The 27,941-nt window shown below is 49.4% G+C and overlaps 1 protein-coding gene across 4 annotated transcripts in view; it reads left to right on the top strand.

Moving 5' to 3' along the window:
* YEATS2 (YEATS domain containing 2) overlaps nt 1-27,941 on the top strand; it is a 1,415,500-nt gene that overhangs the window by 472,540 nt on the left and 915,019 nt on the right. For all 4 annotated transcript variants that reach the window (XM_085634927.1, XM_085634925.1, XM_085634929.1 and 1 more), the window contains one exon: nt 2,381-2,488. In XM_085634927.1, the coding sequence (XP_085491053.1) occupies nt 2,381-2,488 (108 nt within the window). The remainder of the gene's footprint in view (nt 1-2,380; nt 2,489-27,941) is intronic.

Here is a 27,941-nt window from a genome sequence, read left to right as displayed (position 1 = left end):
AGAAGTAAAAGTTGTATGCCCTGAGTTCAGACACCTTGATGGCATTCTGCAAGGATGTGCATACACAGGCTCCCTAAAAACCAACTCCTGCTCCTTGGGAATAAATACTGTGTGCACGGAGTAGAACCCTCCTACCAGCAATAACAAGCCACACTGGGCTTATGCCAGCCGCCTCCGCACCACCAAGGAAAGGCTAAACTGTAGGAAGTTTCACCAATGACCAACATTCCTCTCTTGTAAACCATGCCATTTTCAAATAAAACTCTTAATTTATTATTTTCTTACACCCACCTTTTTATTTTATGAGACCAAGTATATTGGGGCTTCGGGATTAAGGAAGAAAGACTATTGGGGAGGACTAGATATATAACCTCCTATACTCATAATTAGTCTGGGAGAGAAAAGGCAGTATTGTAGAGGCTTGGAGAAGACTGTAAAGACAGGAGGGAAGCTGACATTTTCCACTCCACCCCACAGGTTACTGGCGGTGCAAGGAAAATGTATGTGTCGCCAGACAGGCATCAAAGTGTGAGCTGGTGGAGGTTTAAAAAATTGCAGCACTTGTGGAGCTAACGCAGCACAAGGACTCAGAAATAAAGATAAACAGGAGGGCTCATTGAAAGTTGATACTCAAATGCTCATCATTGGAAGCACAGGTGGTGAGTGGAAACTCAGGAAACAATATATGCAAGCCTTTTAAGAAACCAAGAGAGATTTCTTCCCTGAGAAAATTCAAAATGTAGGACATTTCGCAAGGGAGCTATTTATTTAAAAACATAAGACTATTGTAGACCCACTGAATTGACCTGATGGAACAACCCTCACTAATCATATCAACCACTTCAAAAGGATTTTGAGATTAAAATCCTGAATTTTTAAAAACTCAATAATTAATAGTAAACAAAAAACAGATACAGAACAGGAATTCTAGCACTCAAGAACCATTGAGTCCTGCTCAGGCTAGACAACTGCATACTCTTCTAAAATTATCTACGGGAAAAGGAGAGTACTGGTGAATACATGCCTCATAAAACTTTTTGATTCTACCCTATACTGGAAGAAAATTGAGGTACATATAGGGGACTGAACACTCGGTAGAGTAGGGAATCCCCCAAAGGTAATCAGAACACTTTAGACAGCCTGACACTACTTTCAGGGCCCCTGCCCACCCCACATTTAGATATCCATTTTGGGCCAAAGGCAGATGAACGTAACCCTATTCATCGTGAAAGAACATGGCATACAACATTTTTTCCCCTGAAGTAGACAAAAACCCATGTAATTTTTTACTAGAAACTCTTGGCCCTCTTTAGAGAGGCACCACAAATTTGAAGGCATCTTTGACCACCTTTAAGATATGCTCTACTTCAATCCACAAGTTATGAGACAGTCCTTAAAATTGTGGAGAACCGAAGTCTCAGAACTTGCTCTCTAAAGACACTTATTAGCAAATATATTCTCACAGGATGAACAATTGGTGCCATATGTGTCATTCCTTTTCAGACATCGTAGCAACAACCTGGTAAAGCTTCCTCTGCATATATGATCCTATGGTTGTAATCAATTATATGCAAATCAGATTTGTGCCAAGAAAATCATAGTATAAATCCTTCGCCTGCGCATGTACAACTTGAAAACACTACTGTTCTAGTTACTGAGAACGGTGACTTGATAGACTTCTGTATTTGGCCAGCCGGTTGTTTGGAACATGGTCAACTAATAATTCACCTGCCATACATTCTGCCCCCTATCTCAAAATTACCTGCAGCATAGTTCATCCCCAACGTTTGAATAAGCAGATGAAAAGGTGTAAAACTAAGGAAAGCTTGCCCACCTATGTTAACTCATTATTCTTAGCCCCTTGTGTCATTTTTCATTACCAACTGGCCCATGTGGTACCTCCATGATGTTTTTCTTAGCCAGCTAATTAAATGTTGAATTGAATGATTAAACACATGGGAATGCAAATGTTCATCACATATTCCCTATCTATCTTTTCTTATGCTTTTGTATCCAACTGTGGTCCCGTTTTTAGTTCAGCTGTTAGATAGCACATATTGAGTCATTTCCTGCAGATAAATATGTTCTGTTTTTACATTAGAATGTATTTAAAAATGCCTCTTGATTTATTTAGTGTTCTATAAAAGTTACTGGCACAGCTGAGCTTGCCTTGGTCCATCTAGAGATATCCAGAGGATGCTTTGCCTTCTCAGCAGGTGTGTTTGCTGATTTATTTCCTTCAACCTTTACAAGTCCTGTTTTGACAATTTGATGCTAACATTATTTTTCCCCCTAATAAGTTGCTTTTAACTTTTTCTAAAATTGTTCATTTTTTAATATGTGTGCTTGCTTATATCTGTTTTATGCTTGTTTTCTGTAGCAGGAGGACTCCCTTTTTGCTACAATGCCCCCACTTGGTCCCATCGGAAGCCATACCAAGTTGCAGAGTGCAAAGTCTGTCACAGAAGGACTTGGAACATTCACAAAGGTAGACTTTTTTCTTATCTATGTGCTTAGAGTGCATTACCTTGATGTCAGTCTTCCACATCCCAATTCGTAGCTGGTGAACAGTGTGCCTCCATCTGCAGCATTGACTACCTATCCAAGTTTAAAATATTACACACTCTTCCAGTATGGCTCCTCCTAATACAAGACACTCCATCCATCCATTCTAGAAAAGGAGAAAGCCTCTCATAAACACTGTTTTTTTCCCCCTCGTTTTTGACGAATGATGGGTACCCATCTCAAAGTTTCAGTAAATGATTAAGTATTTAATCGTTTTCTTATTTCCTTTATTGCACCTGCTGTAGTGATTCTTCTTTGCAAGGTTTACTCATCTTTGTCCTTGTTTGGAGCTCTGCAATAGTGGGTTGCTTTGACACTTAGTTATTGTCGTTAAGATCTCCACTGTGATTACAGTCTGGTTGTCAGTTCTTGTGGTGGGCATTTGAAAAGCTGTGTGACCACTATCATACCTGATTTTGTGTCTTCTGAGTGATGCATTATCTGGTCTCCATGGTGATTGGGTAGCAGGAAGTGCTTGTTTGGCTTGGTTTAAGTGTTTTTATTGAATTTTAGAAAATCGTATATAAAACATATATTTTACACAATGAAGCTTCATAGCCATACACATGCATAGCTACAACAATAAATGATAAGCATTATTGTTTTTACTTAGCAATATCAGTGCACTGCAAACAAAGTAGGTCTATAGCTGAACAAACGAACAAACCCAGGCTGCCACTGTTGTAAAAATGAAAATAATTACATAATTTTACGATTTCAAATGATCAACAAGTTTGTCATAGTTCTTGGCACCAAACATAATCATCTAGGAGTACGAGATCCACTTGTGATGTTGTTACCCACCGATTCATTAGAGGAACTTGGATAACAAACACTGGATTTACAGAATATTTTTGGAATGCATCCTGGACCCTGGCCAAACTTCCCTTGTTGATTAACTTAAGAATGAAACGGGGTCCACTTTTTTTCGAATCTCTGACCGTGCCCTTCTGTCCCTCACAAGTGCAGTACGTTTTCCCATGGTGTATATTGAACAAATTTTGGTCCAGCTAAGTTGTGAAGTAGGCGAGGTCTTGGATCTCCATTGTTGTGCTGTTGTCAGATGGGGAACTATTAGCAAGTATGTTATAAGTTTTCCGCTCGGTGTGGTTAGTGGACAATTGCAATCTTTCTCTGTATCACCCAGAATCAAAACCAATCTCTAACCCTGAAATGTCCTTTTTTTTTTTAATGATTTTTATTTGTTATTTTGACCAGTACTGAACAGCCCATATGCATTTTTTTTACATCACCATCCATGGATGATCATTTTACATGGCTATGCAGTCATGACATTTTGACATATTAATCAACATCACAACACTTCAAGTTCAGTATGCGATAAATTTACATTCTGTCCGAATAATAAAAAACAAATGGAATAAGAAAATAAAGGGAGAAGAATGAAAAAGAATAAAATGAGGGGGGAAAAATGGTTAAAACAGAAAGAAATCGTAACTAAAACTGACATATACATTTCTATTGAATAACAGGTTCATCTTTTATCATGATCACACATATTTTGAATACGCAGTTCCTCAGCTAAATATATTATTATCTTAATGACATGCCATTAATTTATTCCATTCGCTCATGGCCGCAAAAACCGATGTGTAATATTGGGTGTCAGGGATTTCCAACAGCCAAGTGCGCTGTGTCTGTGCCTTAGTTTGTTTAAGTGGACGCCAGCCACAGTGTTCATTCTACGTAACTCACAGTCACGTCTGTGGGTGGGTCTAAACCCTGTACTGCTATGCGAAAATCTGACAGGATTGCGTCCTGTGCCGGTGGCTGTTTGCACAGTCCTATCGCATCTTCACGAGGAGTGTTACGCTCTCCGCCTGCGCCCAACATAGGAGGGAGTGATACCAGGCTTTTGCTGCTGGGGGATCAGGGGATTTCCAACGCAGCGTGAGTAATCTCTTCGCTACTATGAGGCCTAGGTCTATGTATCTAGAAATCACCATATGTTTTTTAGATCTGTGATAGATCCCTAAAATGCACACCTCTCATGTCCAGTCCAACGTTCGCTCCGTGCATTGAGACGGTTTCCTAGTGACTTCTCCCCAATGTCTTTTTCGTTTTATAATTGTCTTTCAAAATTATTGGATTATCTCACACAACCACCACTTGTGTGCCATAGAGCCTCTCTCTTTCAACAATGCCAACACACAGTGCATTACCATAGCACCCAGGCAGCACAACGTCAAGTACCATCTCAAAAGTATTTTGTAGCTTTTTTTTCATATAACGTACATATTGACAAAATTGTGGGCTGTTCCCAGTATGAATCCAGGAAGCTCATCTAGAGTAATCCCCCAATTCTAATTCCCATATTAGAACATACAGTGGTTTAAAATCTACAAGGGGAGCAACTAGTAATTGATATAATCAGGTAATGCTCTTCTTAATCACATGTTCCTTCAGAAGGGATTCTGTAGACGTGAGATCCCTTGTAGCCTGTCTCTTGCATAGCCTGAGGTAAGCCAATGTACAATTTGCACCATATAAAGAGTGGGAGTAACATCCATTTCCCAAATGTGAACAATCTCAGTAGAAGTCAGCGGTGTACCATGCAAGAGTAGCAGTGAAACTCCGGAACCTCCTGTGGAACCTCACATCTAGCTACCCCAGTGCGAAATCCAGGTTGTTCAAAACCAGAGACGACATAGAAGGATATGTTGTCGCTCTAGAGCGTCTAGCACAGGCTGAGCAATAGATGAATGCAGTTTGAGTCAATCACAATAAAGTATTTTAATATCTCCATTTTAATGGTAACCAGGGCAACATGTGTATTTGCTTGTCCAAGAATTGTCGTTCAACATGGACACAAGTTTTGAACTAAGACGGACAGTTAAATCAGGCAGAGGACGTAATCGGGAGCTTGGATAGATCTATTGGTATATGGGAAACCTACACCTCCTTCATACTCGCTTCTAAGATGATTTTTCCAAATATTTGAGGCTTCCACCCTTTCCAAGTTTAAGTAAGTACGTTAATCTATATAATACACACAAAGTCCATGAGTATTAACTGTGGCAAGTTTAGGCCTACATAAAGTAATCTAGGTAAGAAGTTAATCTTAATATATGTAATCCTGCCAAATCATGAAATTTCCTCCTTCCTCCATCCATACAAGTCTTTGAAAAGGGTATTCAATAGCAAGGTTTATATTGGCTAAGTATAGGACTGCCCTATGCGCCGTAATAGTAATCTTCAAGCAATCAATGGAGTTGAAAGTCTTTGTATTTTGTGAGTTCAGTATTTGTGAGGTACCAGCCTCCGTTCTGTTTGGCAGCTCCATTTCTATTCATTTGTGGAGTCATTTTGAATCCAGAAATACTAGTGAAATCATCCAGTTCTTTAATAAGAGCCTTAATTGAACTCTCTGGATTAGTAAGAAAGCATAGTATATCGTCCACGAAGAGAACTCCTTTATAAGTGTGTTTGCCTACTTTCAAGCCTGTGATGGAAAGATTATGAATGATTTTCTTCTCTCACGGTTCAAGCCCTGAAGCACAAATATCAGGAGAGAGTGGGTACCCTGTTGTGTGCCCCTCTCCAGGTTAATCTTAGCGCTGTGTTAAGGCTTAGTTTTAAGCATAGTTGAAGGGGACACACAAATAGCATTAATAAATTCCTTGATCTTGGGGTTCATTTCTTTATGATTGAGAACTTTAAACATAAACCACATGCATGTGTTCATTTTCCTAGCTATTTGACAGAGTTCTCCGGCCAATCGTATATTATCGCCCGTATGCCTCCTTGCGTGGGATGGACAATAAGGAGACCGATTTTTCTCAAATGATGACATAGAATTTTCATGATACTTCTGGAGTCAGAATTTAACATAGCTATCGGGTGAAGCACCTTGCAGATTTTGAGTATTTTTTGTTGTTAGTTTTGGGTATTAAAATAGTTTCAGGGGATGTGGCCAAAATGGCGAGTGGGTAAGACGTGTTTCACATCGTCTCCCCACTCCCGGGTGACCAGTCCACCAAAAATAGCGAGTAGTACCCTCTAAAAGACCAGCATCGAGGGGAGAGCACACATCCTGCCCATCAGCACCGCCGACATCAAGCAACATGGGGCTGGAGGCCGGTTTGGAGTGGAGAAGTGTGGCTCAATGATTAGAGCGGCAGACCCTGATGCAGAGGTCTAGCCCGGGACCAGGGTTCAATTCCCCGCCTTGGCGGGTCTTGGGCTCAAAAATTCCACGGACCTGATAATTCTCGCCTCGGTGCCATTCCAATCATGGAGTCCCACTCTGCAACTCTGGGCAATAGCTTGCTTAATCTCCACAACTGCCCCCACAACGCTAAGGATGCCTGGCCTCCACCTTGGGGGTGCCCAGGAGTGGACGCCTCACAGGGAAAGCCAGGATGGGTTCCACAGCGGTATTCGTACAAGCGCCTTGAGACCCTTGCGGGTGAGTAGTGCGCTATACAAGTATCAATTTACATTTTTTTGCGGAGGAAACCGAGTCCCAAGCGGCGGTGAGGCTGGAGGGGGAAAATGGCGGTCAGACCCGGCTTGGATCACAGAGGCTGGTAGGAGGGCAGACTAACCCCGTTGACTTGCGGCAGCCCCGAGGAGTCGGCCGAAAGATCAGCACCGGCTGCAGAGGGAAGTAAGAGGCTCATCAGGGTGCCCGGATACGAGCCCAGAGAAGTAGCGGCAAGGGTGGACACCAAGGTAAAAGGAGTCCATTAAGTCAAAGTGGGCCGTAATCAACACATGAGCACGAGTGGATGAGGCGGCATCCTACCTTGGGGAGTGTCGGCCAGAGCTGCCCTCTGGCAAACGGGAGTCAGAGTGCTGGCCTGTGAGACGCCTGAGCCCGGAAACAGCAGAGGCGACCGGTGAGCACCGCGAAGTAAAAAGTGCAGGTGGGCCCCGAGAGCGGACACCTCCACCTGTGGCGAATGTAAAGCGGGGCCTGGTAGTGACGCCGTAAGCCTACAGAGGGCCGCATCCCTTGCATTGCGGGAGCGGAACTCAGGGGAAAGCTGCACGGCCGCTGGAGATAGAGGTGAGGAGGAGAAAGCCTGTAGGAGAGGAGCAGGGACCCTGTACACAGAAACCCGGTGCCCCGGAGCAGACAAGAGGAGGTGGTCCCAAAGGGGAGCCCCCCCAGAACCAGGAAGAGAGACAGGCAGCGTGCAGGCAAGCAGACCGTAGGGGCTGAGAGTTGAGCAGCAGCTGCCTTCCCTTGCGGCCTATCGGCCAGTCTCATCAGTTAGCACACCCAGCGAGAGCGGCGGCCGGCTCAGAGCCTGAGCCCATGAGGAGAGGAGACTCTCTCGGGCAACTAGGAGGCAGAGGGTGCTGGATTGGACCGAGGCCCGGCAGCTAGCGCCTACTTAGGGGGGCAGCGAAAGGATTTGAGCCCGCCAGTGCCGCCTGGAGCTGCAGGAGGGGTGTATTTACGGCAAGGGAAGAGTAGGCCACGAGGAGCGGTCACGCAGCCGACGGCACGGAACGTGAGAGGCAACAGCCATGCTTGGGGAGTGAGAGGCCCCAATGCACAGCACGTCCCCGGGGCGAGAGCGTGAAGACCACCCACCGGGCCTGACCCCATTGCACAGGGGGAGAGCCTGAACAGCCCAGACGGGGTGCAAGGGCTACGGGAGTACACGGATGGTTGGTGTCTGGTGAAGCGACAGCGGTCTAGCTACCTTCACCTTGTTACAGCACCACAGGAGAGACGTTTGGCCTGTAGAGGGGGTGCTGAGGCACACGCCTCATGTAGATTGGTGGCTATCGCTCGAGCCTCTGGGCCCACTACGGCATACTCCCGCTAACAGGTGCAAGAGATACCACAAGGGGCCCTGCGTGTAACACTAGAGAGAAGCCAACGGTGGAGCGAGGCGGTGGCCGGCTTGGACAGTGCAGGAAGGAGCGTCCCTGAGGGGAGAGGCCCATTCCGGAGCTTACTACCTCTGCCCATTGACAGTCCGGGGACATGAGCACAGCGGTGACAGGGCAGCAACGCAGGCATGTCCTCGGTGCGAGGGAAGAAGGACTGGACATTAAAAGACATGTTGACCAAAGGTCTGCAGAGCAGTGGCGGAGAGGGCAGATTGTCCCCGCCCGCGCAGTCGAGCCTCGAGCCGGAGGGAGCAGAAGCCCTGGTCACACAGACATTCCTAGAGACACTGTTCAATACATTGAGAGCAGATTCCCAGGCACTAAAAAGTGAAGCTGCAGGGGAAGTAAATGAGATTCGGCGCGACATGGACGCGATCGGTGAAAGAGTGGCGAGCATCGAGGACCAGGAGAAGGCTCGAGAGGAACAGCTCCAGCAGGAGGTGATCCGTCTGCGGGCCCAACAGATAGATATTCAAGTGCATATAGAAGACTTAAAAAACCCATTGAATACAGAGGGCTCGACACGGTTCAGTATTTGCAGGACGTGTTCCGGGACATTCTAGGGGTCCCGTCGGACTTTGAGATTCGCGTAGACAGGGCGCATAGAGTGGGGCTGAGAAGGACTCCTGCACCCCCACCGGACATCTTGGCCTTCCTACCGGACTATCCTCTCAAAGAACGCATCTTACGGGAGGCCGGGGCGAAACATCCGATCACGCAGCAAGGCCATCCAATAGCCCTACATCAAGATTTGGCTGCCATCACCCTACAGAAGAGGCGAGAGTTTAGAATGGTGACCACACACTTGCGGGAGCAGGGAGTGGCCTACTCCTGGGGCCACCCATTCAGGTTGATTTTCAAATGGAACGGCAAACTTTACCAACTCAAATCCCTACAGGACACATGCAAGATTCTGGGCCTAGAACAGCACAGCCAAGAGGGAACGCCCAGCCAGGAATGCAGACCGTCGCGGGAGCGCTGGCAAAGAGTCGGCAGATGGCGTCTCTGGGAGTACATGTTTGGGCCAGACCCCACAACCATGGCGCAGGAGAGACGGGCGGCTCTAGAGATGGTTCTCGAGGACACAGCCTCCCAAGATAGCTCTTAATTTCTGCTGCGAACATTGCAAGCAACAGAGATAAGCAGGGCCGGGGGATGTAGGGGGGGGGCCTGCAGCTGGAAACGGGGAGACGGTGAACTTTGGGCCACAACATGCTCCTTACACTTTTCTTTTCCAGGGGCACTCGACTACGCCCTGCGGGCTCTGGACAATCTGGGGGGGGTCGGGGTTTCTATGTTGGGGTAAGGGAGGGGGAGGGAGAGATATGGTGTGCTGCAAAATGGGGCTACATTGGAAGTGATTTGAAGCAGGGAAGTTTAGAGAAAAGGGGGGCGGAGAGTTCACAGCAGGGCAGCGGGAGAAAAATCCCAGGGGCACAGTGGTCATGCTCAGATCCTACTTCATCACATGCCACACTGCATGTAGTTACCCTCAATGTGAGGGGCCTTAACAACCCTATCAAAAGGAAATCCATCCTGTCCTATCTGGAGAACCTTGGGGCCGATGTGTGTCTCCTCCATCTTAACGAGGGGAATCCAGATCGTAGTCCGACTTGCTGGAGGGGCTGTGGGGAAGAGGGCACGTTGGTGCATTTGTTATGGGACTGTAGGGCTCTGACAGCATTCTGGTCCAGAATACTAGATGACGTGGATCGACAATTTGAGACACAAATCCCGAGATTCCCGGCCTATGTCGTGCCGGGATTGCCCAATCCGCTAACCTACCCCCTAAAGTCCCGAAGGGGGAAACAGATGGGACTGGCCCTGGGGGCAGCACTCCAAAACATCTTATCGCACTGGGGGACGCAGTAATACCAACACACACGGGCTACACAGGCTATGGCACATATTGGGGATGGAGCAGATACAAGCCTCCCACACAAACTCCGCAGAGAGTTTCAGAGAAGTTTGGCGGCCGATAGTGTCTCTTTTGGCTACTGAATTCAACAAAATGACATGCCCAAAGTACCTTTGCCTCTCTCGACTTACAGCTCTGGATGAGTCAACCACGGAATCCTAATTTGAGCTCTAGTCGACGCCCTACTCCGTTTCCAGCTCAGAAGCCACCTGGGGTACTGACGGACAGAGCGGGGCCTCAATTTCTGAGCTGTTGCCAGGTGAGGTGAGGTCCATTCCTCGTAAGATACGGGTGCTAACAGCATCCTGTAAATTACGGAGGATCTTCACATCTGCGTATCAGGTTACTTGGTTGTATTTGTTCCAACCTTGTGTATTTTCATTCACAATTTTCTTGTAATATTTTTTTCAGTACGCAGTAGCAATTTTTCATAGTGGTCCTGAGGAAGGCCAAGGATAAACTGATATTCCTAAAGGCTGAAACATGTAGACCAGAACCAGTTACGCTCCAGCGGTTATTTTGTTAAAACTGCTTTTACACTGTTTTTAATTTGGATAGCAGAAGACACCTATTAAACTCTTTTTCTTCTACTTCCCAATTTTATAGTCACTTTTCACTCTCATGCACTGTCCTTCATTCTCATTCACACAACATCTATTCACATCTGTAGGATCTGATACGAGCTCCCTACATTTACCATACTGTATGGAAAAGATCCGTGAGCTCCCCTCTCTTAGATAGAAGGTTGTAGCCCTTGGTTACACCACTGTGCAACCAGGAGGAGATACCTGATGATGAGAATGTCACTTCGGCGAGTGATGGGAATCCGTCCTTTTTAAGGATTTTCCTTTTTTAAGGTAGTGTCCTCTGACAATAGGAACACAGCTCTTTAGGTCTTTGCTTATTTTATGGTCTGTTTAGACCTATTAGACCCATGTATAGTTCATTTGTTTTGAGAGTAACGGTAGGGGAATATATCCATGCATGGTCTTTAAATGTTCCCTTAGATCCTCTATTCATCGTTGGTTTATGATTTTGGAAGCTACCATGATTCAAACAAGAGGTGGCAAAAAACAAAAGCAATGGTCCCTGTCGGCTGCCAAATCCTGGACAATGATCCTGAGCTCCAAAGGCACTCCCACAAGAACAGGAAATCAGACCAACATGGGGCACTTAACTGGTTAAAATAATGGAAACGAGCCAGCTTTATTCCTTGTGCCGCCGATAACTGACTACAACTTAGTCAACGCAATTTGGGGAAAGCAGCCTCACATTGCAGTTTCTGAATTGTGCCCCTTAAAGGATATTCTCACGCCGAGTTCAAGAAAATCCACAACTATAGCCGTGACACAAACAGTACAATGCAGAGCTCCAACAGGGGTGGTATGAATGACCATGGCAGTACAAATCCTGATTGGCAACTTGCAGTTTAATAGGATCCTGGTTGTCGATATGAGGGAGACACCTTTTGAAACACAGCAGAAGATGCCCCAGTGTCGCTCGGAAATGAGAATCTTTCCTGGGCCAAATATTGCTAGCTGCTTCTACCAAAACGAGCGCCTGTGTGGCCCAAACACTGTCAGCTCTGAAACCCAAAGTAGCCACAATAGGAAGCTTCTGCCGAGGGCACCGGTGATCATCGACCAGAGTAAATAACTGGTCCGTGTGCTGTTACCTCACATTCTGTTCTGGATGCAGATAAGTTAGGGGCTGCTTCAGTGCCCATCAGTGTTTTCAATTTGATTCACAACGCCATACCAACAATTCAATGTCATATTGCCTGGCCAGGAGTACAGAGGTCAGAGGAGGAGCATCTGATCAGGTCCCTGCCTTGGCCAAGCCAGGCATATTTTTCTTTGCAGTTGGTTTCCAGGAGGAACATTAAATATTTGCCTGAGCCCTGAGAGGCTTTTCAATACGGAGTCTCATAAAAAAGTGATACAAAGAGAAAGATTTAGGAAGAGGGCAATTTTTCTACTTCCTCTTTAGCAGAAGCTGAGCTTGAATCACCTCCTTAGCATGTTCCTACATTTTTTGGGGGGGTGAGCTTTCACTTTATGATTGAGCACCCAGTTAAAGCAGCTTGTAAAGCTCTTTGTACACAGGCCCCTATTCCTGAAGATATTTTGGGGGATTCATAGGAGGAGATTAGAGGTTGTTGTATTTGTGATTCTGACGTAGTGAGTTGCTGCAACAATCTGAAGGAGACAATTAGTTATGGCTTCCTCATCTTAGAATTACCCCCAAGCGTCAGACTGGATCCTGAATTTTTTTTCCTCCACAGTACCTCTGCGCGTCGAATAAGTGGCATCGTTCGGCTCCGCGTTCGTCGTTGTTGTTGTGGTCGCCGGAATGACGTTGTGGCATCCACTTAGACGCCGCCCTCATGCGCTAACGTCAGTTTTCTTTTTCCACACCAGCCAGTGCAGATCCGGAGAGAGTGGTACCTCGAGTCACTTTTTGACTTCGTTTTTTGCAACTTTTATTGACCCCTTTTTTTGAGTCGATCGACTCCTGGTGCACTGAGGGATGTCATGTCGGACCAGCTTCAAGGCTTGCGACTCCTGTCGCAAATTGATGTCGGTCAGAGGCCCGCACCTCGTGTGCCTTTGGTGCCTGGAGCGTGACCACGAACTGAAGTCGTGCTCCGACTGCCGGGCCATGAGTCCAAAGTCTTTGCGGGAGCGGTCCTGAAAGATTCTCGTGGCCCTGCATTCCGCTCTGCGCCGTTCGAGGTCTCGGTCGAGAGGGAGGTTGCGGTACTGGTCGTGGAGCCACCACCACCACTCGTCATCGAAGTCTTCATCTTCGGGTAAGTCGAAGCACAAGAAGAAGGTGAAGAAGCATCGTCGCTCTTCGTGTTCTCCCCGTCCGTCGGCCGATGCGGGAAGCAGAAGGTAGCCGTCCAGCTCCAGCCGCAGGGCCTGTTGGGTCGACTCCGGCCCTCCTTCCTTTTCTGGGAGCCGTACCGACCCCTGCCCAGCTTCGCAACTTCTACGAAGCCATGCATTCCATCTTCGGGCAGCCTAACTCCGCTTGCGTGCCCTAGAGCCCTGCAGACTCGTTTGGGGGCTCTAGGCCTTCGGTGCCGGCAGCTTCAGCTCTGGCGCTGCAGGGCCCCCAAGGATCCAGGCCTGGATCCGGATCGGCGCCGGTCGACCTCGTGGCACCTCCTCCGACGCCGAATCCATTGACGACACCCCCGCCACCGCCTCCGATGCCGGTTGTGTCCCCAGCCGGCTTCGGCCCTGGCCTCCCCCTAGATGAGGACACGGCGCCGACCAGTACTTTTGTACCCCTGTTCTCCCTTGATATTTCCTACCACCCTGAGTGGTTCACAGAAGATGGTGAGGAGGACTGGGAGGGGTCTGTGGACCCTCTTGGAGACAAGTTGGCGGAACCGGACTGGAGAGGGGAGTTGGGTGAGGCCAGTTGTCTGGACATCTCGCCAGACCTTGGCATGGTATCTCACCCTACCGCGACTACAAAGGAGGGTGCATCTTACGCAGTGGTGTTGCGTAGGGCAGCCGAGGCCTTAAGCCTCGAGCTTCCTACGTTGGCGGTCAGGACTAACCTCCTGACAGAGGTGCTTCAACCGGCAGTGGCCTCTTCGGAGCCCTTGCTGCTGTTCAATGAGGCCCTTACGGACATCCTTTTGGGCACTTGGTCCAAGCGCAACTCAGGAGCTCCTGTGGACAAGGTGATTGCCCAAAGCCACCGCCCGGCCCCGGGCGACCCACTTTCCCTCTCTTCCCATCTCACCCCTGAGAGCTTGGTAGTCCAAGCCTCAACGTTCAAAGGCGCATTCCCAAACGCACCACCTGATAGGGAGTCCAAGAAGCTGGACCACCTTGGGAAGAAGATGTTTTCTTCCTACAGCTTGGGACTGCGGTCGGTTAACACTGCATGTCTATTGGACAGTTAATCTCATTCGGTGTGGGACACGGTTGCACAGGTGCTGCCACAGTGCCCAGAGGAGGCCCGGACCGTGCTCTCCCATGCTGTTGCTGAAGGGAGAGACTCAGCGAAGTTCACCATCCGGGGTGGGCTGGGCGGGACGATTTCCACGTCAGTAGCACTGAGATGCTATGCCTGGTTGAGGTCCACTGGCTTTTCGGGGGATGTCCAATCAATGCTTTTGGACATGCCCTTTGATGGCCGTCGCCTGTTTGGCGACAAGGCAGACAACGCACTCACGCGCTCTAAGGATTCTAGGGCTACGGCCAGATCCTTAGGCCTTGTCTCCACCTCCCGCCCAGTGCAGTCTGCTTTTCACCCCTTTCATGGCTAGGGCAGAGGTGCCCCGCCACGTTTTGCCCAGATCCTCTGCGAGGCCGGGGACGTGGTTCCCACCGCCGTGGGTCGGGGGGCCAGCGGGCGGGCCAGTCCACCAGCGCCATCTTTGCAGCAGCTTTCAAACCCTCCTAGTTCACCTTTCGGGCCCATCTATTGCCAGGGGGTGGCAGGATTCACCATCACCTCCCCGTACTGGCTCAACATCACGTCGGACTGGTGGGTTTTTCAGATAGTCCAAAGGGGCTACTCCCTCCCCTTGGAGACTACCCCTCCATCCATGCCACCTCAATTCTATCATATGTCGGAGGATCACCTGGCCCTTCTCCAACAGGAAGTTACGGATTGCTTGGCCAATTGCTTGGCCAAGGAAGCCATCAAGCGCGTTCCTGCCTCAGAAGTCGGTCGTGGTTGTTATTTCCACTGCATTCTGGTGCCCAAGAAGGACAAGGGCCTGCGTCCCATCATGGTTCCCAGGAACGTCAACCGCTTCCTCCAGAAGGAGAAGTTCAAGATGTTGACACTGGCTCAGGTTCTGTCCGCTCTCGACCCTGGAGACTGGATGGTAGCGTTGGAATTGCAGGACGCTTATTTTCACATCCCCTTCCTGCCGGCCCACCGGCGTTACCTGCGGTTCACGGTAGGCCATGAGCACTTTCAGTTTACTGTGCTCCCCTTTGGTCTTACCAGCGCCCCTCGAGTGTTAACGAAAGTGATGGCGGTGGTCGCAGGCTGTCGTCTCCCACCACCAACTACGGTCGACCTCCTGCATACGCTGGGGTTCACCATCAATGTGCCAAAGTCACACCTGATTCCCTCTCAGAAGCTCCTTTTCATCGGAGCAGTTCTGGACACAGCGCAGTCTCGGGCTTATCCTCCAGAGCAGCGGGTCCGGGATATCCAGGCTTTGATTCCGATCTTTCAGCCTCTATCCCAGGTTTCGGTCAGACTGACCCTGAGGCTGCTGGGCCTCATGGCCTCCTGCATCCTGCTGGTGGACTATGCCAGATGGCATATGCGGGCTCTGCAGTTGGACCAGAAGTTCTAGTGGGCTCAGCATCAGGGGAATCCTTCCGATTGCGTCCAGATCTCGGAGGGTACTGCACACCAATTGCAATGGTGGCTAACGAACCGGGATTGGGTTCCTCCCCAACCAGAGTTCAAAGTGGTGACAGATGCATCACTGGTGGCGTGGGGCGGCCACATGGGAGAGGCAGAGATCACAGGTGTCTGGTCTCCGGTGGATTCTGGGCTCCATATCAATCTTCTTGCACTAAAAGCATTCCTTCTCTCTGTCCGGGGAAGAGTGGTGCAGGTGTTCACGGACAACACCACCACCATGAGGTACTGCAACAAACAGGTCGGGTGGGGTCGTGGACCCTGTGTCAAGAGGCTCTCCGCCTTTGGACATGGCTGGAACATCAGGGCATATCTGGTGGTTCAACACCTGGCATGTTAGCTGAACTCCAGGGCGGACAAACTCAGCCGCTGGTGCATGATGGATCACGAATGGGGTCTTTACTCGGAGGTGGTGCAAGGTCTCTTTCAGCAGTGGGGAGAGCCTTGGTTAGATCTATTCGCCACCGAAGAGAACGAACAATGTCAGCAGTTCTGCACGTTGGAATTGCCAAGGTGGCACTCGCTAGGCAAAGCTTTTCGTCGCAAGTAGAGTTGCGGTCTTCTATACGCCTTTCCGCCTATACCACTTCTGCCCAGAGTGCTGAAGAAGATGAAGCTCGACCAGGCCTAAGTTATCCTTGCGGCTCCGGATTGGGCACGAAGAGTCTTGTATCCTGAGCTCTTGAACATGGCCATCGATCCTCCGATCAGACTGCCTCTTCGGGAGGATCTTCTGTCACAGCAGCAGGGGACGTTATTCCACCCGAACCTGTCCAGCCTCCACCTTGCATGGAGATTGAGCGGCGACAGTTGACAGCTTTCGACTTTCCTCCCAAAGTCTGTAATGTTTTCTTGGCAGCCAGGCGTCCCTCCACCAAAATGGTGTACTCCTGTTGATGGAGCAAGTTTGTGGCATGGTGCGCAGCAAAGGCTGTGGATCTCCTTTCCTCCCCCCTTTCAGAAGTCCTCCTCTTCATTCTTTCTTTGGCCCAGCAGGGCTCTGCTCTGGGCACTCTCAATGGCTATCTTTCGGCCATTTCGGCCTTCCTTCGGCTGCCTGATCAGCCTTCTCTTTTCAAGTCCCCTATTGTAAATCGCTTCCTTAAGGGTATTACTCATTTATTTTCCACCAACTCCTTTCATAATGCCCCAATGGGTCTTGAAGCTGGTTCTTATCTGATGTGTGCTCCTTTTGAGTCGCTACACAACTGTCCTCTCAGACTCTTAACCCTTAAAAATGCCTTTCTGATTGCCCTCACCTCTGCTCGCTGAGTGAGTGAGCTACAGGCCCTTTCTTCTAAACCTCCTTTCCTGGCTGTTCATCCGGACGAGGTTGTCCTCCGCACTAGGCCTTCTCTCCTTCCCACAGTGGCTACCTCTTTCAATATAGGACAGACCATCACTTTGCCCACCTTCGTTCTGCCTCCGCACCCTTCTAAAGAGGAGGAGAGACTACCGTCTGGATCAAAAATTTGCGCTTTTGTTATATCTGGATCGCACAAAACAATTCCCGGTGGATGACCAGCTCTTTTTCGGTTATGTGGGCGCCTAGAAAGGTTGGGCTGTGCAAAAACAAACCATCTCCCAATGGGTCGTTCTTTGCATCAAAATCTGCTATTCCTTAGCGAAAAAAGAACTTCCAGTTGGGGGCGCTAGGTGGCGCACGTGCGGAATGGCTGCCTCTGGGTGAAGCTCCATAATCCGCTCATTTATCCTCCTTCAAGGCCAGACATCATCCCAAACTATCGGGCACCGACGTGAAACTGCTCGACATACAACTCGGGCGAGCCCTGTGAGTATTGGCGGAGCGGGGAGTCAGTACGAGGAGGAAACGAACCTGACTGGCGGCAGGTGCTTGAGCTGGGCGAGGCATATCTACGGCAGGCCGCTGCGCTCATGTGGCGCGCGGGCCGCATCGGACTGCAGATTGCGGCTACGGAGGTGGGGACAGGCCGCAGAAGAGCGGACTGACCGCCGAGAAGCCAGAGTCCGAACTGAGGCAGAGACAAGAGGGAGTACGGACTGCTACGACTGAAACTGGTAGGCGCTGTGGGCGGTGAGCACTGAGCGCAACAGAGACCTGGTAAGGACGCGCACTGCACGCACTGGCGGAGGCCCGAGTCTGGACTGGAAGCGATAGAGGGGGAGTAGCGATAGAGCATTGGCCCGGACACAGGAGTGCTGCCCGCATTAAAGAGAGCCCGGAGACCGGACTGGCCGGGGTGCTGACAGGGGCACTGCGCTGCGAGGCCCCGCTGTATATGCGGCTCTGCCAAAGCGCTTTGGGTCCGAGCCGCCGCTGCGGCTGATACGTTGAGTGAAGCCAGGGAGCGCCATCTATGTCTGTGGGGGCTCAACTGAAGATAAAGTAGAAGCGTGGAGGCCTGAGCATAGCCCACATAATATCCCTTAGACGCCGCATGGAGCTGAATCTGAGCTGAGTCTTGACACACAGCGAACAGTGATTAGACAAAGTAAACACGATACGACACGCTAGAGGAGAGCTGATCATATGAGATGGCTGTGTGAGGCTGGCGGGGAGGCCGCAGACACCGCGAATCGACTGCTGTGCAGACCCAGAGGAGTACTATACTCAATACCTGCGGGGGCCTGGTTCCCACGCGGCAGCATGATGACAGGATACTGCCCCTTGAGTGGATGGTGAGTGGGGCCTGTAGGAGATCCCCCTGAGTGACCTACGACGCAGCGCGGAGGGGCGAGGTGTGCTGGCTGGGGCCTCTATGCGAGAAGCGATCATTGCTGGAGACTGCCGCTGGTCATATGTGCAACTCCTGCAGAGTGCAGCACTGCCAAACCATGCTGCGCGATATCTTGGAGACACTATATCACAGGGAGGCACCCCGAACACACCGCGAATCGAGGCGCCCTGGTCACTGGCTGATAGGAGTATCCAGCGACAACTTAGGGACGACGCTCGGAGTGGAGAGAGCTGTGTGGCTACCCGACCCCTCTGGGTATCTGGGAGCGCCATATCGTGAATCGGAGAGATGGGGAAGACAGACCCTCGCCAACCTCGGCTCCAGTTTGAGGCGAAGAAAAACTCCAAGTCACTTCCGGAGGGCAGTGTCGAACCCACGACAACAAGCGCTCGAGACGCGCCGACGGACCCTGACGTGGACATGAAAACTATCCTTCTGGAAGTGCGACAGGGAATAGCCACAATTGCGGGTAAAATGGACGACATGACCACACGTATGGATAATATTGTACGCAAAATAGATGGGCATGAGAAACGGCTCAAGGAGGCTGAGAAGCGCATTTCGGAATCGGAGGACGCCGCGACGCGCACGCAGAATATGGTCACTCAAATGGACAAACTACTGAAAATCATTGCGGCTAAAAGCGAGGACATGGAAGCGAGAAGCCGACGCAACAACACCCGCCTCGTAGGAATACCCGAAACTACCAAAACAGGCCGGATGGAGATGTATGTTGAGAAACTGCTGATGGCGACAATAGGGACAGAATCCTTCTCCTCTCAGTTTGTGGTGGAGAGGGCGCACCGGTCGCTGGGCCCAAGACCACCGGTAGGCGGAACGCCGCGACCCATCATAGCCCGTCTCCTCAACTATAGAGACCGCGATGTGGCCCTCAGGATGGCGCGGGAGAAAAAACAGCTCCAATATGAAGGAATAAATTCCACTATATACCCGGACTTCACCGCTGCGGTGCAGGAGGACCGGCGAAAGTCCCTTCCTGTGAAACAAAAGCTCCGGCAGGCACAAATCGACTATGCACTGCTCTACCTGGCCCGGCCCGGCTCCGCATCACCCACCAAGGCAAACAATCATTCTTCACTAAACCACAGCAAGCTGAGGACTTTTTGAAACACTTAAGACGCCGGAATAAAGCGGAACAACCTGTGGCAGGTTCCCTGTCGCCTTCCACATCAGACATTGACTGATCAGGGAGAGATGACGCTGACAGATGATGGCACCCAAAGTGGAGGTTAGTGACACTACTCACCTGAGTGAGGGGCAGGAGCTACTGGACGAAATACTTCCCCACGCCACATAGCTCCCTGGCTCTGGCACTGGAGAACTTTCATGACCCACATCGGACACCCCTGCCTTCTTAATGGGGTATGGAGGGCTCTCGCGTGCCCCTGAGAGGGCAGGTGTAACTTGTGCACTACCTGGTGACCAACCCCACCTGGGAGATCCCTCTGTGTGTTGTTGATTTTAGTAGATTTCTTTCGACACCAAGCAGAGTGTTTTAGCCCTTGCTGTAGCGGGCTACTTTGGGAGGCGAGAGGGGGGAGGGAATAGTGGTACTGGCATGATTGGGATGCTTCAGTGGGAGGAGGGTGAGGGGGTAGTTAGAGGGACTGTTTTAGAGTTTAGTTTGATGTTCTTAGACAGACAAATCTGCAGCTGTACAGATGTAGAAGACGAGACGCCTACTAAGATACGAAAGGATCCTATCACTGCTAATGGAAAGCGCGCAAGGCAGGTCACTTGACAATTGTATAGGGATATTGTCCTGGAATGTATGGGGGATGGGGGACCCTAGAAAGAAGAGACAAATAATCTCCTATTTAGATCGGCATAAAATCAGCATAGCGTTCTTGCAAGAGACACACTTCGCTCCACAAAATAACGTCGCATTTGCGGGGAGATGGGCGACTTACAGACTATTTTCCTCATACTCCTCCTATGCTCGCGGGGTTGCTATCCTTGTTAAGCGCAATACGCCCTTCGTGCCGCAGGGGGAGCTTGTAGATCCGCAGGGAAGATATGAGATAGTGTGGGGGAGGATGGGAGCTGGCACTTGCACGTTGGTGAGCTGCTATGGCCCGAATGTAGACACACCAGACTTCTTCACTGTCCTATGGGGTAAAATATTGGCGCTAGGCACCACACACGTCATTTGGGGAGGAGATTTTAATGTAGCCTTCGATCCCGACCTGAACAGATCCACGACGCTTCCACATCATTACAATCGCACACAGGCAACGATGCGGGAGATCATGGAGGAGGGGAGATTAATCGATACTTGGCGTCACATGCACCCACAATCTGCGGAGGGCACGCACTTTGTGGCAAGCGCGGCGTCATGGGCCCAGATAGACTATTGTCTAACATCCAGAGGCAAAGGGCCGTCCATTAGAAGGGTAAGCCACCTGCCGCGCACATATTCAGACCACTCACCAGTGCATCTTATGCTCGATTTGCGGGAGGGGAATGGAGTAAAACGGGCGTGGCGATTGCAGCCCACAGCATTGCTGGATGCGGTGTTCCACGCCGAGCTGGAAGAGGAAATTGGGGCTTTTTTTCAGAGAAATAGAGGCTCCGTGGACTCAGTGGAGATTATATGGGAAGCGTTTAAGGTCACGATCAGGGGTGTGTGCATATCAAAAAGCTTTGGAGTGCTCCGAGATATTCGAGTGAGACTCCAGAGGTTAGAAAGAGAGCTGAAGACACTAGAGGTGCAGATGACTCGGGCGCCAGAGGGCAGGCGCACATGGAGTTCAGGGATAAGCTATCTGATTACACTGCCACAGCAGATCGTGAATCCAAGTTCTTGGGGAAGTACTGGCAGGCTCGTAGATATGGAGAGGGTGAACGCCCGGAAAGGGCATTGGCGGAAGCCATCCAGAAACCTAAGTTCTCCAACTATATTCTTGAAATAACAGACTTGAAGGGGGAAAGGTGCCGGGACGCGGGAAGGGTACAGGATATATTCGTAGACCATTATACTAAACTGTATGCGACACAGCGCGGAGACCCCTTAGAATTCGAGACATTCCTGGGCGATGCTGCATTGGGATGGTTGGAAGATCACCATAGAGAGTTCCTATGTGCTCCGTTTGAGATAGATGAGGTTCGTGGAGCGATAATGCAGCAGAAATCCGGCAGGGCGCCGGGGCTCGACGGACTCCCTGCTGAATTTTATAAAACATACGTGGATCTTATGGCCTCCATTCTGAAAGAACTTTATGAGGCGGCCCCAGAGGAGGGATCACTACCCCCTCCATGCGTGAAGCCCTGATCACGTCGATCCTAAAGCCTGGAAAGGAACCGCAGTTTTGTACATCCTACAGGCCACTATCGCTTCTTAACTGTGACACCAAGATATTGGCAAAGCTCATGGCGAATCGAATCCTCCTCCTCATAGGTAGGCTGGTCCTGCCGGATCAGGCTGGCTTCATTCCAGGGAGGGCAACCTCGCATAATCTTCGCACGCCTTGTTCGATTTTGCAGAATGTATCACCGGAGCTTCCGCTGGCTGCGGTATTCCTGCACGCTACTAAAGCGTTTGATTCCGTTGAATGGGATTATCTATTTGGTATTATGCTTCACATGGGCTTTCCCCCGGGTTTTGTGTCATGGGTGCAGCTGCTTTACCAAAAACCCACGGCTAGGGTGCTCGTGAATGGACGAGTCTCGCCCGCATTTCCCGTGACAAGGGGGACTAGACAGGGATGCCCACTGTCCCCCCTCCTGTTCGCTCTCGCGATTGAGCCCTTGGCGTGCAGATTGCGGCAACATCACAACGACAGAGCGCTCCGATGCCCCTTACGGCAAATATTGATCTCAATGTACGCTGATGATCTCACTCTATATGTTCGAGATCCCCAAGCTAATCTCAACCCCCTACTACGTGAATTTATAATTTTTGGGAAACTCTCTGGAATCCATATTAACTGGGAGAAATCGCAGGTGTTTCCCTTGACTCCGGCTGCGGTCAAGTTCCCACTGGACTATCTGCTTACGTGGTGCGACACAGACCTGAGATACTTGGGGGTATAGGTCTCGGGAGATAGAGCGGAAATGATCCGCCTCAATTACGGCACTGCCATGAGCCGGCTTACTGGCAATGTCACTCGCTGGATTGCTTTGCCCCTGTCAATGGCAGGCCGAGCTTCATTGATTAAGATGGTGATATTGCCGCAGTTCCTATACCTATTTCTCAATCTCCCCTACTATCCGGGACGTTCCTTTTTTACAACATTGAGATCTGAGCTTATACGGCTATTTTGGGGGGGCAGGCGGCCGCGGGTCCAGTGGAAGGTGCTTACCAAACCGGCACTGAGTGGAGGATTCGACGTCCCGGACTTTGAGCTATACCATGCCTGCGCCCAAGCCCACTACGCCTACTACTGGGTGTATCAGCCAGACTGCATGCCACAGGTGGCGGCGGAACACTGGTTGGCAGACCCGATTCCCCTAGATGGAATGATATATGCACACTCTTGCCCTCGAAACACTGCGCCAACTACAATCACGAGCACTGTGGACGCATGGCAGTATGTTATGAGGACTCTGGGGACATCGACCCTTTATTCCCCGATTTTGCCTTTGACATATCACCCCCGGCTGTCACTGCTGCAAGAAACAGGTTTCAGACAATTATGCGCTCGAGTGGGCAGACGAACCTGGGGAGATCTGTTCTGCGGTGGTAAATTTTGTACGATGGCTCAGTTTTTTGGTGCCACACAACACACCCCTTTAGACATATTTTTGTATGTAAGATTGCGACAGGGCATGTGGGACATTCTCCCGAGCTTCCCACATGAGCCAGAGATACTAAAGCCTTTGTACCAGATGCTGCAGAGCGTGAGTCCTGGACACCTGGTGTCCAGTATGTACCGCACGATACGAATGGAATGTGAGACGCCTTGTGATAAAGCGCAGACGCACTGGACAGCTGACTTGAATAGGGCCATTACGGATGAACAATGGCGATACTGCTGCTCGCAAACTACGGATATCTCAGCGAGTGCCAGGTTGCGTATCATCCACAATAAATTTTTGCAGCGTATGTACTGTACCCCGGCAGGGATGTGCCGCTTTGGGCTGCGGGATACAGACCGATGTGATAGATGTGGAGGAATGGGAGCTGGGTTTCTGCATTTAGCCTGGGAGTGCCCGAGGGTGAAGGAATGCTGGGGACAAGTCTTTGAAGCGCTCTCTGCGATGACGGACTTACTGATTGACTGTGACCCATTAGTTGCGCTGCTCGGATACACTGGACAAATCCCCAAAGCGCGGCGGCGATATGTCTCACTCTCGCTGTTGCTAGCGAAACGCAGGGTTGCCTGCAGGCGGGGGAGAGGGCGAGCCCCTAAATTTAAGGAATGGATGGAAGACCTGGTGTATTGCCAGGAACAACTTACCATATATGCGGAAACGTTACCCTGCGCCTCTAATCCGAGAGATATCTGGGATCCCCTAACGCAATACTTGCAGGCACGAGCTGGAGGTTCCCCCCCAACTGACCCGATAGTAACAGAGAGCGGTGGTAGAGTCTCCCCCTTGTAGTCAACTGCTGTATTGGAACCTGGAGTAATGATAATGCTTCCTCGTCTGGTGGTGGCGGGAGGGGGGCATGCTGCAGGAATGCACTAACCTTGGCAATGGGCAATATACTGTATATCTAGGGCCAACGAACTGTTCCCTCTGAAGAGACAGTGTCAATAGGGATCACACAGGGATATGCATTTTATCTAGCTACGGCCTAGCTGACATGGAAAATGTGCCCCATGGGATGTACCCGTTCATGTAATTGACCATTTAAGGGAAAACGATCAACGATTGCGGTCTCGTGATCATACATTATGTATATGTTGCTATGTCTGTGCACTGTATGTATTGTTGTTGCATTGAAATTTACAAATAAATTTAAAAAAAAAGAATAAAAAGAACTTCCAGTTGGGTTGTGTGCCCATTCCACCAGGCCGACGGTAGCCACTACTGCTTCGGGACATGGAGTCCCACCTCCTTGACATCTGCCAGGTCCAGAGGGACGGTTTCTTCGGCCGTTCGGTTCTCATGGACTTTCTGGTGTGAACTTGGTTCGCAGACCCACCACAGGGGTTGGTATTGCTGGGGTATCTATTCTAAGGTGAGGAATCCAAAACTAATTGTGTCTTTCAGATGAACGAGTTACTTACCTTCGGTAACGCTATATCTGTAAGAGACATAATTAGTTATGGATTCCTCACCACCCCACCCATCCTCCCCGTTCTGCGAACTGACTTCTAGGGTAAGGGACTCTCCTTCAGGGCCCTAGTTTTCGTGCACCAGTGGTCAGTGTCTTGCATGGCTCTGCGCTTCTCGCCTGGAATGTCATGTAAAGAACTGACGTCAGCGCGCGAGGGCGGCGTCTAAGTAAATACTGCAACGTCATTCCGTTGACCACGACGCAAACGACGATCGCGGAGTTAACCGATGCCATCTATCGACGCGCAGAGGTACTGCTGAGGAAAAAATTCTCCGGATCCAGTCTGATGCCTTGGGGTAATTCTAAGGGGAGGAATCCATACCTAATCTATGTCTCTTTTAGATCTAGTGTTACCAAAGGTAAGTAACTTGTTCCTTAAGAACAAACCTGTCTTTCCCAAAGGCTACAATACACACCAATAACATTTTTGTCCAATGGCAGAAGAGGGAGCCAGAGTCCCTGCCACTTTATAATACAGTCCTCAAAGTTTTAGGATATGAGTGGACGGAAGTGGAAAACAATCCTTTTCATGATTTCTAATTAAAACCAATCCATTGCAGAATTTTGCTGATGAGTTCCCATTGGTCATTAAAGGGGACTCATTAATGGCTGCTCTTTAATCCCAAGGGACTATAAAATCAGAAGATGGCTCTCAATCTGACATTGTAGATAAAAAAAGTGCAATTGGAAAAACAAGCGTATTCAGCATTAAACTTTGCTATTAGCTCATCAATTATGTCATTCAGTCTGTTTAAAACATTTCTAAACTCTTGCAGATCAGAAGGGGCAGACTTCAATTTGACACAGTCTATCAAAGAGCAGTAGGCGCACTTCCTCTTGGTGTTTCATTTTATTCCCTATGTGCTGTGGTGACAGAAGGATCATCGATCGCCGCAATTAGCATATCTGGGTGTGCTCAACGCCGAGTTGGAAGATTTAGTAAAGAAGTCCAAAGAAGAGAGAAAAGCTTTTGCTCTCTTATGTCCTGCTATGAGAGGATGAGCGTAGGCATTACAGAGAGCCTTTGGTCTTGCTTTTTCGTTCAAGATTCCTATTGAGCCCTTTCATGGGAGGGGTCATGGCTCAGGGGCCCCTGTTGCAGACAAATCCTAGTTCCAACCCTTAGCTGGAACGGGATCAACTCCACTTCGTCCTCCATAAGTTTGACTAAGGCCTTCTGCTACCGATTATTACTGCTGAGGGAGATGGTTCCATTTCTAGAAAAATGGAAAGCATCAGTCACAGTCTGTTGGGCTGCGGAAGTAATAGAATCAGGACACAAAATTGAGTTCTCTAATTCTAAAAACGTTTTTCAAGAGGCAGCTCTTCCTTCAGTGGCAATTTGTCAGCAGGCCCTCATGAAAGTAATCTAAAATCTGCTGGAGAAAGCAGCAATTATTCCAGTACAATTTTCTCATAGAGGCAGGGCTGGTAGATATTATTTGATTATGTTCCTGGTAAAGATGATGTCAGGAGACTTAAGGCTATTGCTTGGATCGAAAGAATGTGAATTCATGTATTTCATATCGGGCTTTCAGATAATGTGTCTCCTAGCAAAATTTCCATTCATTAAGACAGAGGACTTTATGGCATCTCTATATTTGTTGGACGCATACCTCTGTCAGTGGGGTAAGATGAGATGTAACACTGGAGAACAAGTCAATCCAAGGGCAGTGGAATCTGCATTAGAGAAGGAACTCTTGCAACTGGAGGGAGTTGAAGGCAGTGTAGTTAACCTTGCTAAATTTTGCTCCTCTATTGAAAGACTCTGTGATCCACATGGCGATGGACAATTTGATTGTTTGATTATATCTTAACCTTCTTCAGAGGATCCAAAGTTCTGAAACTGGTTGAGTTATCTCAGGAAATATGTTCGGGGGGGACATATTTCTTATCTCTGATGGCATTGTATTATCTGTGGAGGGAGAAAGGACCTGTATCCTACCTGAGAAGGTTTTCCCATCTTAAATAACTCTTATTCTCAGACCCTCTTTGTTCCAACAGATCTAGCAGAGCTCAGCTTCTCTTGACTAGGCATATTTGAAATGCAGGAGAATTCTTCGCTTTCTGATATTTTGCTCACTAATCCTATCCCCAAGAGCCTGGGGAGTTAGGCAATTTAACCATCCCATGGCCGCAAAGTCTACTGTGTGCCTTCTCACCGCCAAGGCTCTCCCCTCTGCTCAAAGAGACCTTGCACCACCTCCAAGTGAAGACGCCATTCGTGATCCATCATGCACCAGTGGCTGAGTTCGTCCGCCCTGGAGATGGGGTCGTTCAACCCTTACCAACTCCGCAGCAGAACATTGATGAAATGATGCAGGGGTGGCCTTTCAGAGAGAATTCTTATTTTAGAGTAGACAGCCCAGCATCTTCACTGGTGGCTGCCTCACACCAATCTGACTTGCGGCAGACCATTTTTCCTTCCTTATCCACAGCTCACACTAGATAAGGATGTATCATATCTGGGTTGGGGCAGCATTCTAAGAGCGAGATGAAGATCAGGGGCCTTTTGTTGCCAGCGGAGCAGAAGCCCCACATCAACCTTCTGGAGCTTCACACCATTTGTTTGGCACGGTAGGCTTTCTTCCGATTCATCAAGGGGAAGCTCGTTTAGGTCTCAAAGGAGCACACAACAGCCATGTGGTACTGCAAAAAGTAGGGCTTCTGGGGTCATGGCTCCTATGCTAGGAGGTGGTACATCAATGGAAGTAGCTGGACCTTAAAGAATCTCCCTAATGGGCAATAATTTAACAGGCTAGCTAAACATTCGGGCAGATGAGCTCAACAGTTGTCAGCTGACAGACCACGAATGACACCTTCAACCAGAGATGGCCCAAAGCTGCTTCATCCTAGTAGCCGTACCTTGGTTTGATCTTCTCGCTACTACCAAGAACGCATATTGTCACAAATATTGTGCACTAGAGTTTCCTTCAAGAGGTTCCCAAATGTGACACAGCTCACCTCTATATCTTCCAAGCTCTGCCTCAAGCTCTAAAGGAAATCAGGAAAGACCAGACTCGGATCATCCAATAGCTTAGGAATTGGTCCAGGAGCGAGTGGTACCCCAATCTGTTGAGCCTGAGCATTTGCCCCTGATCCGGATATCTTTTAAGACACACCTCTTGTCTCAGCAACAGGGCAGGGTCCTCTAACCAACTTTCTGTAGCCTGCACTACCAGGTTGGAGATTAAATGGCTCTAGCAGG

This window comes from Triturus cristatus, chromosome 11, assembly GCF_964204655.1.
Source record: "Triturus cristatus chromosome 11, aTriCri1.1, whole genome shotgun sequence".
In the NCBI taxonomy this organism is placed as follows: Eukaryota; Metazoa; Chordata; class Amphibia; order Caudata; family Salamandridae; genus Triturus; species Triturus cristatus.
This window is presented reverse-complemented; position numbering and strand designations above follow the sequence as displayed.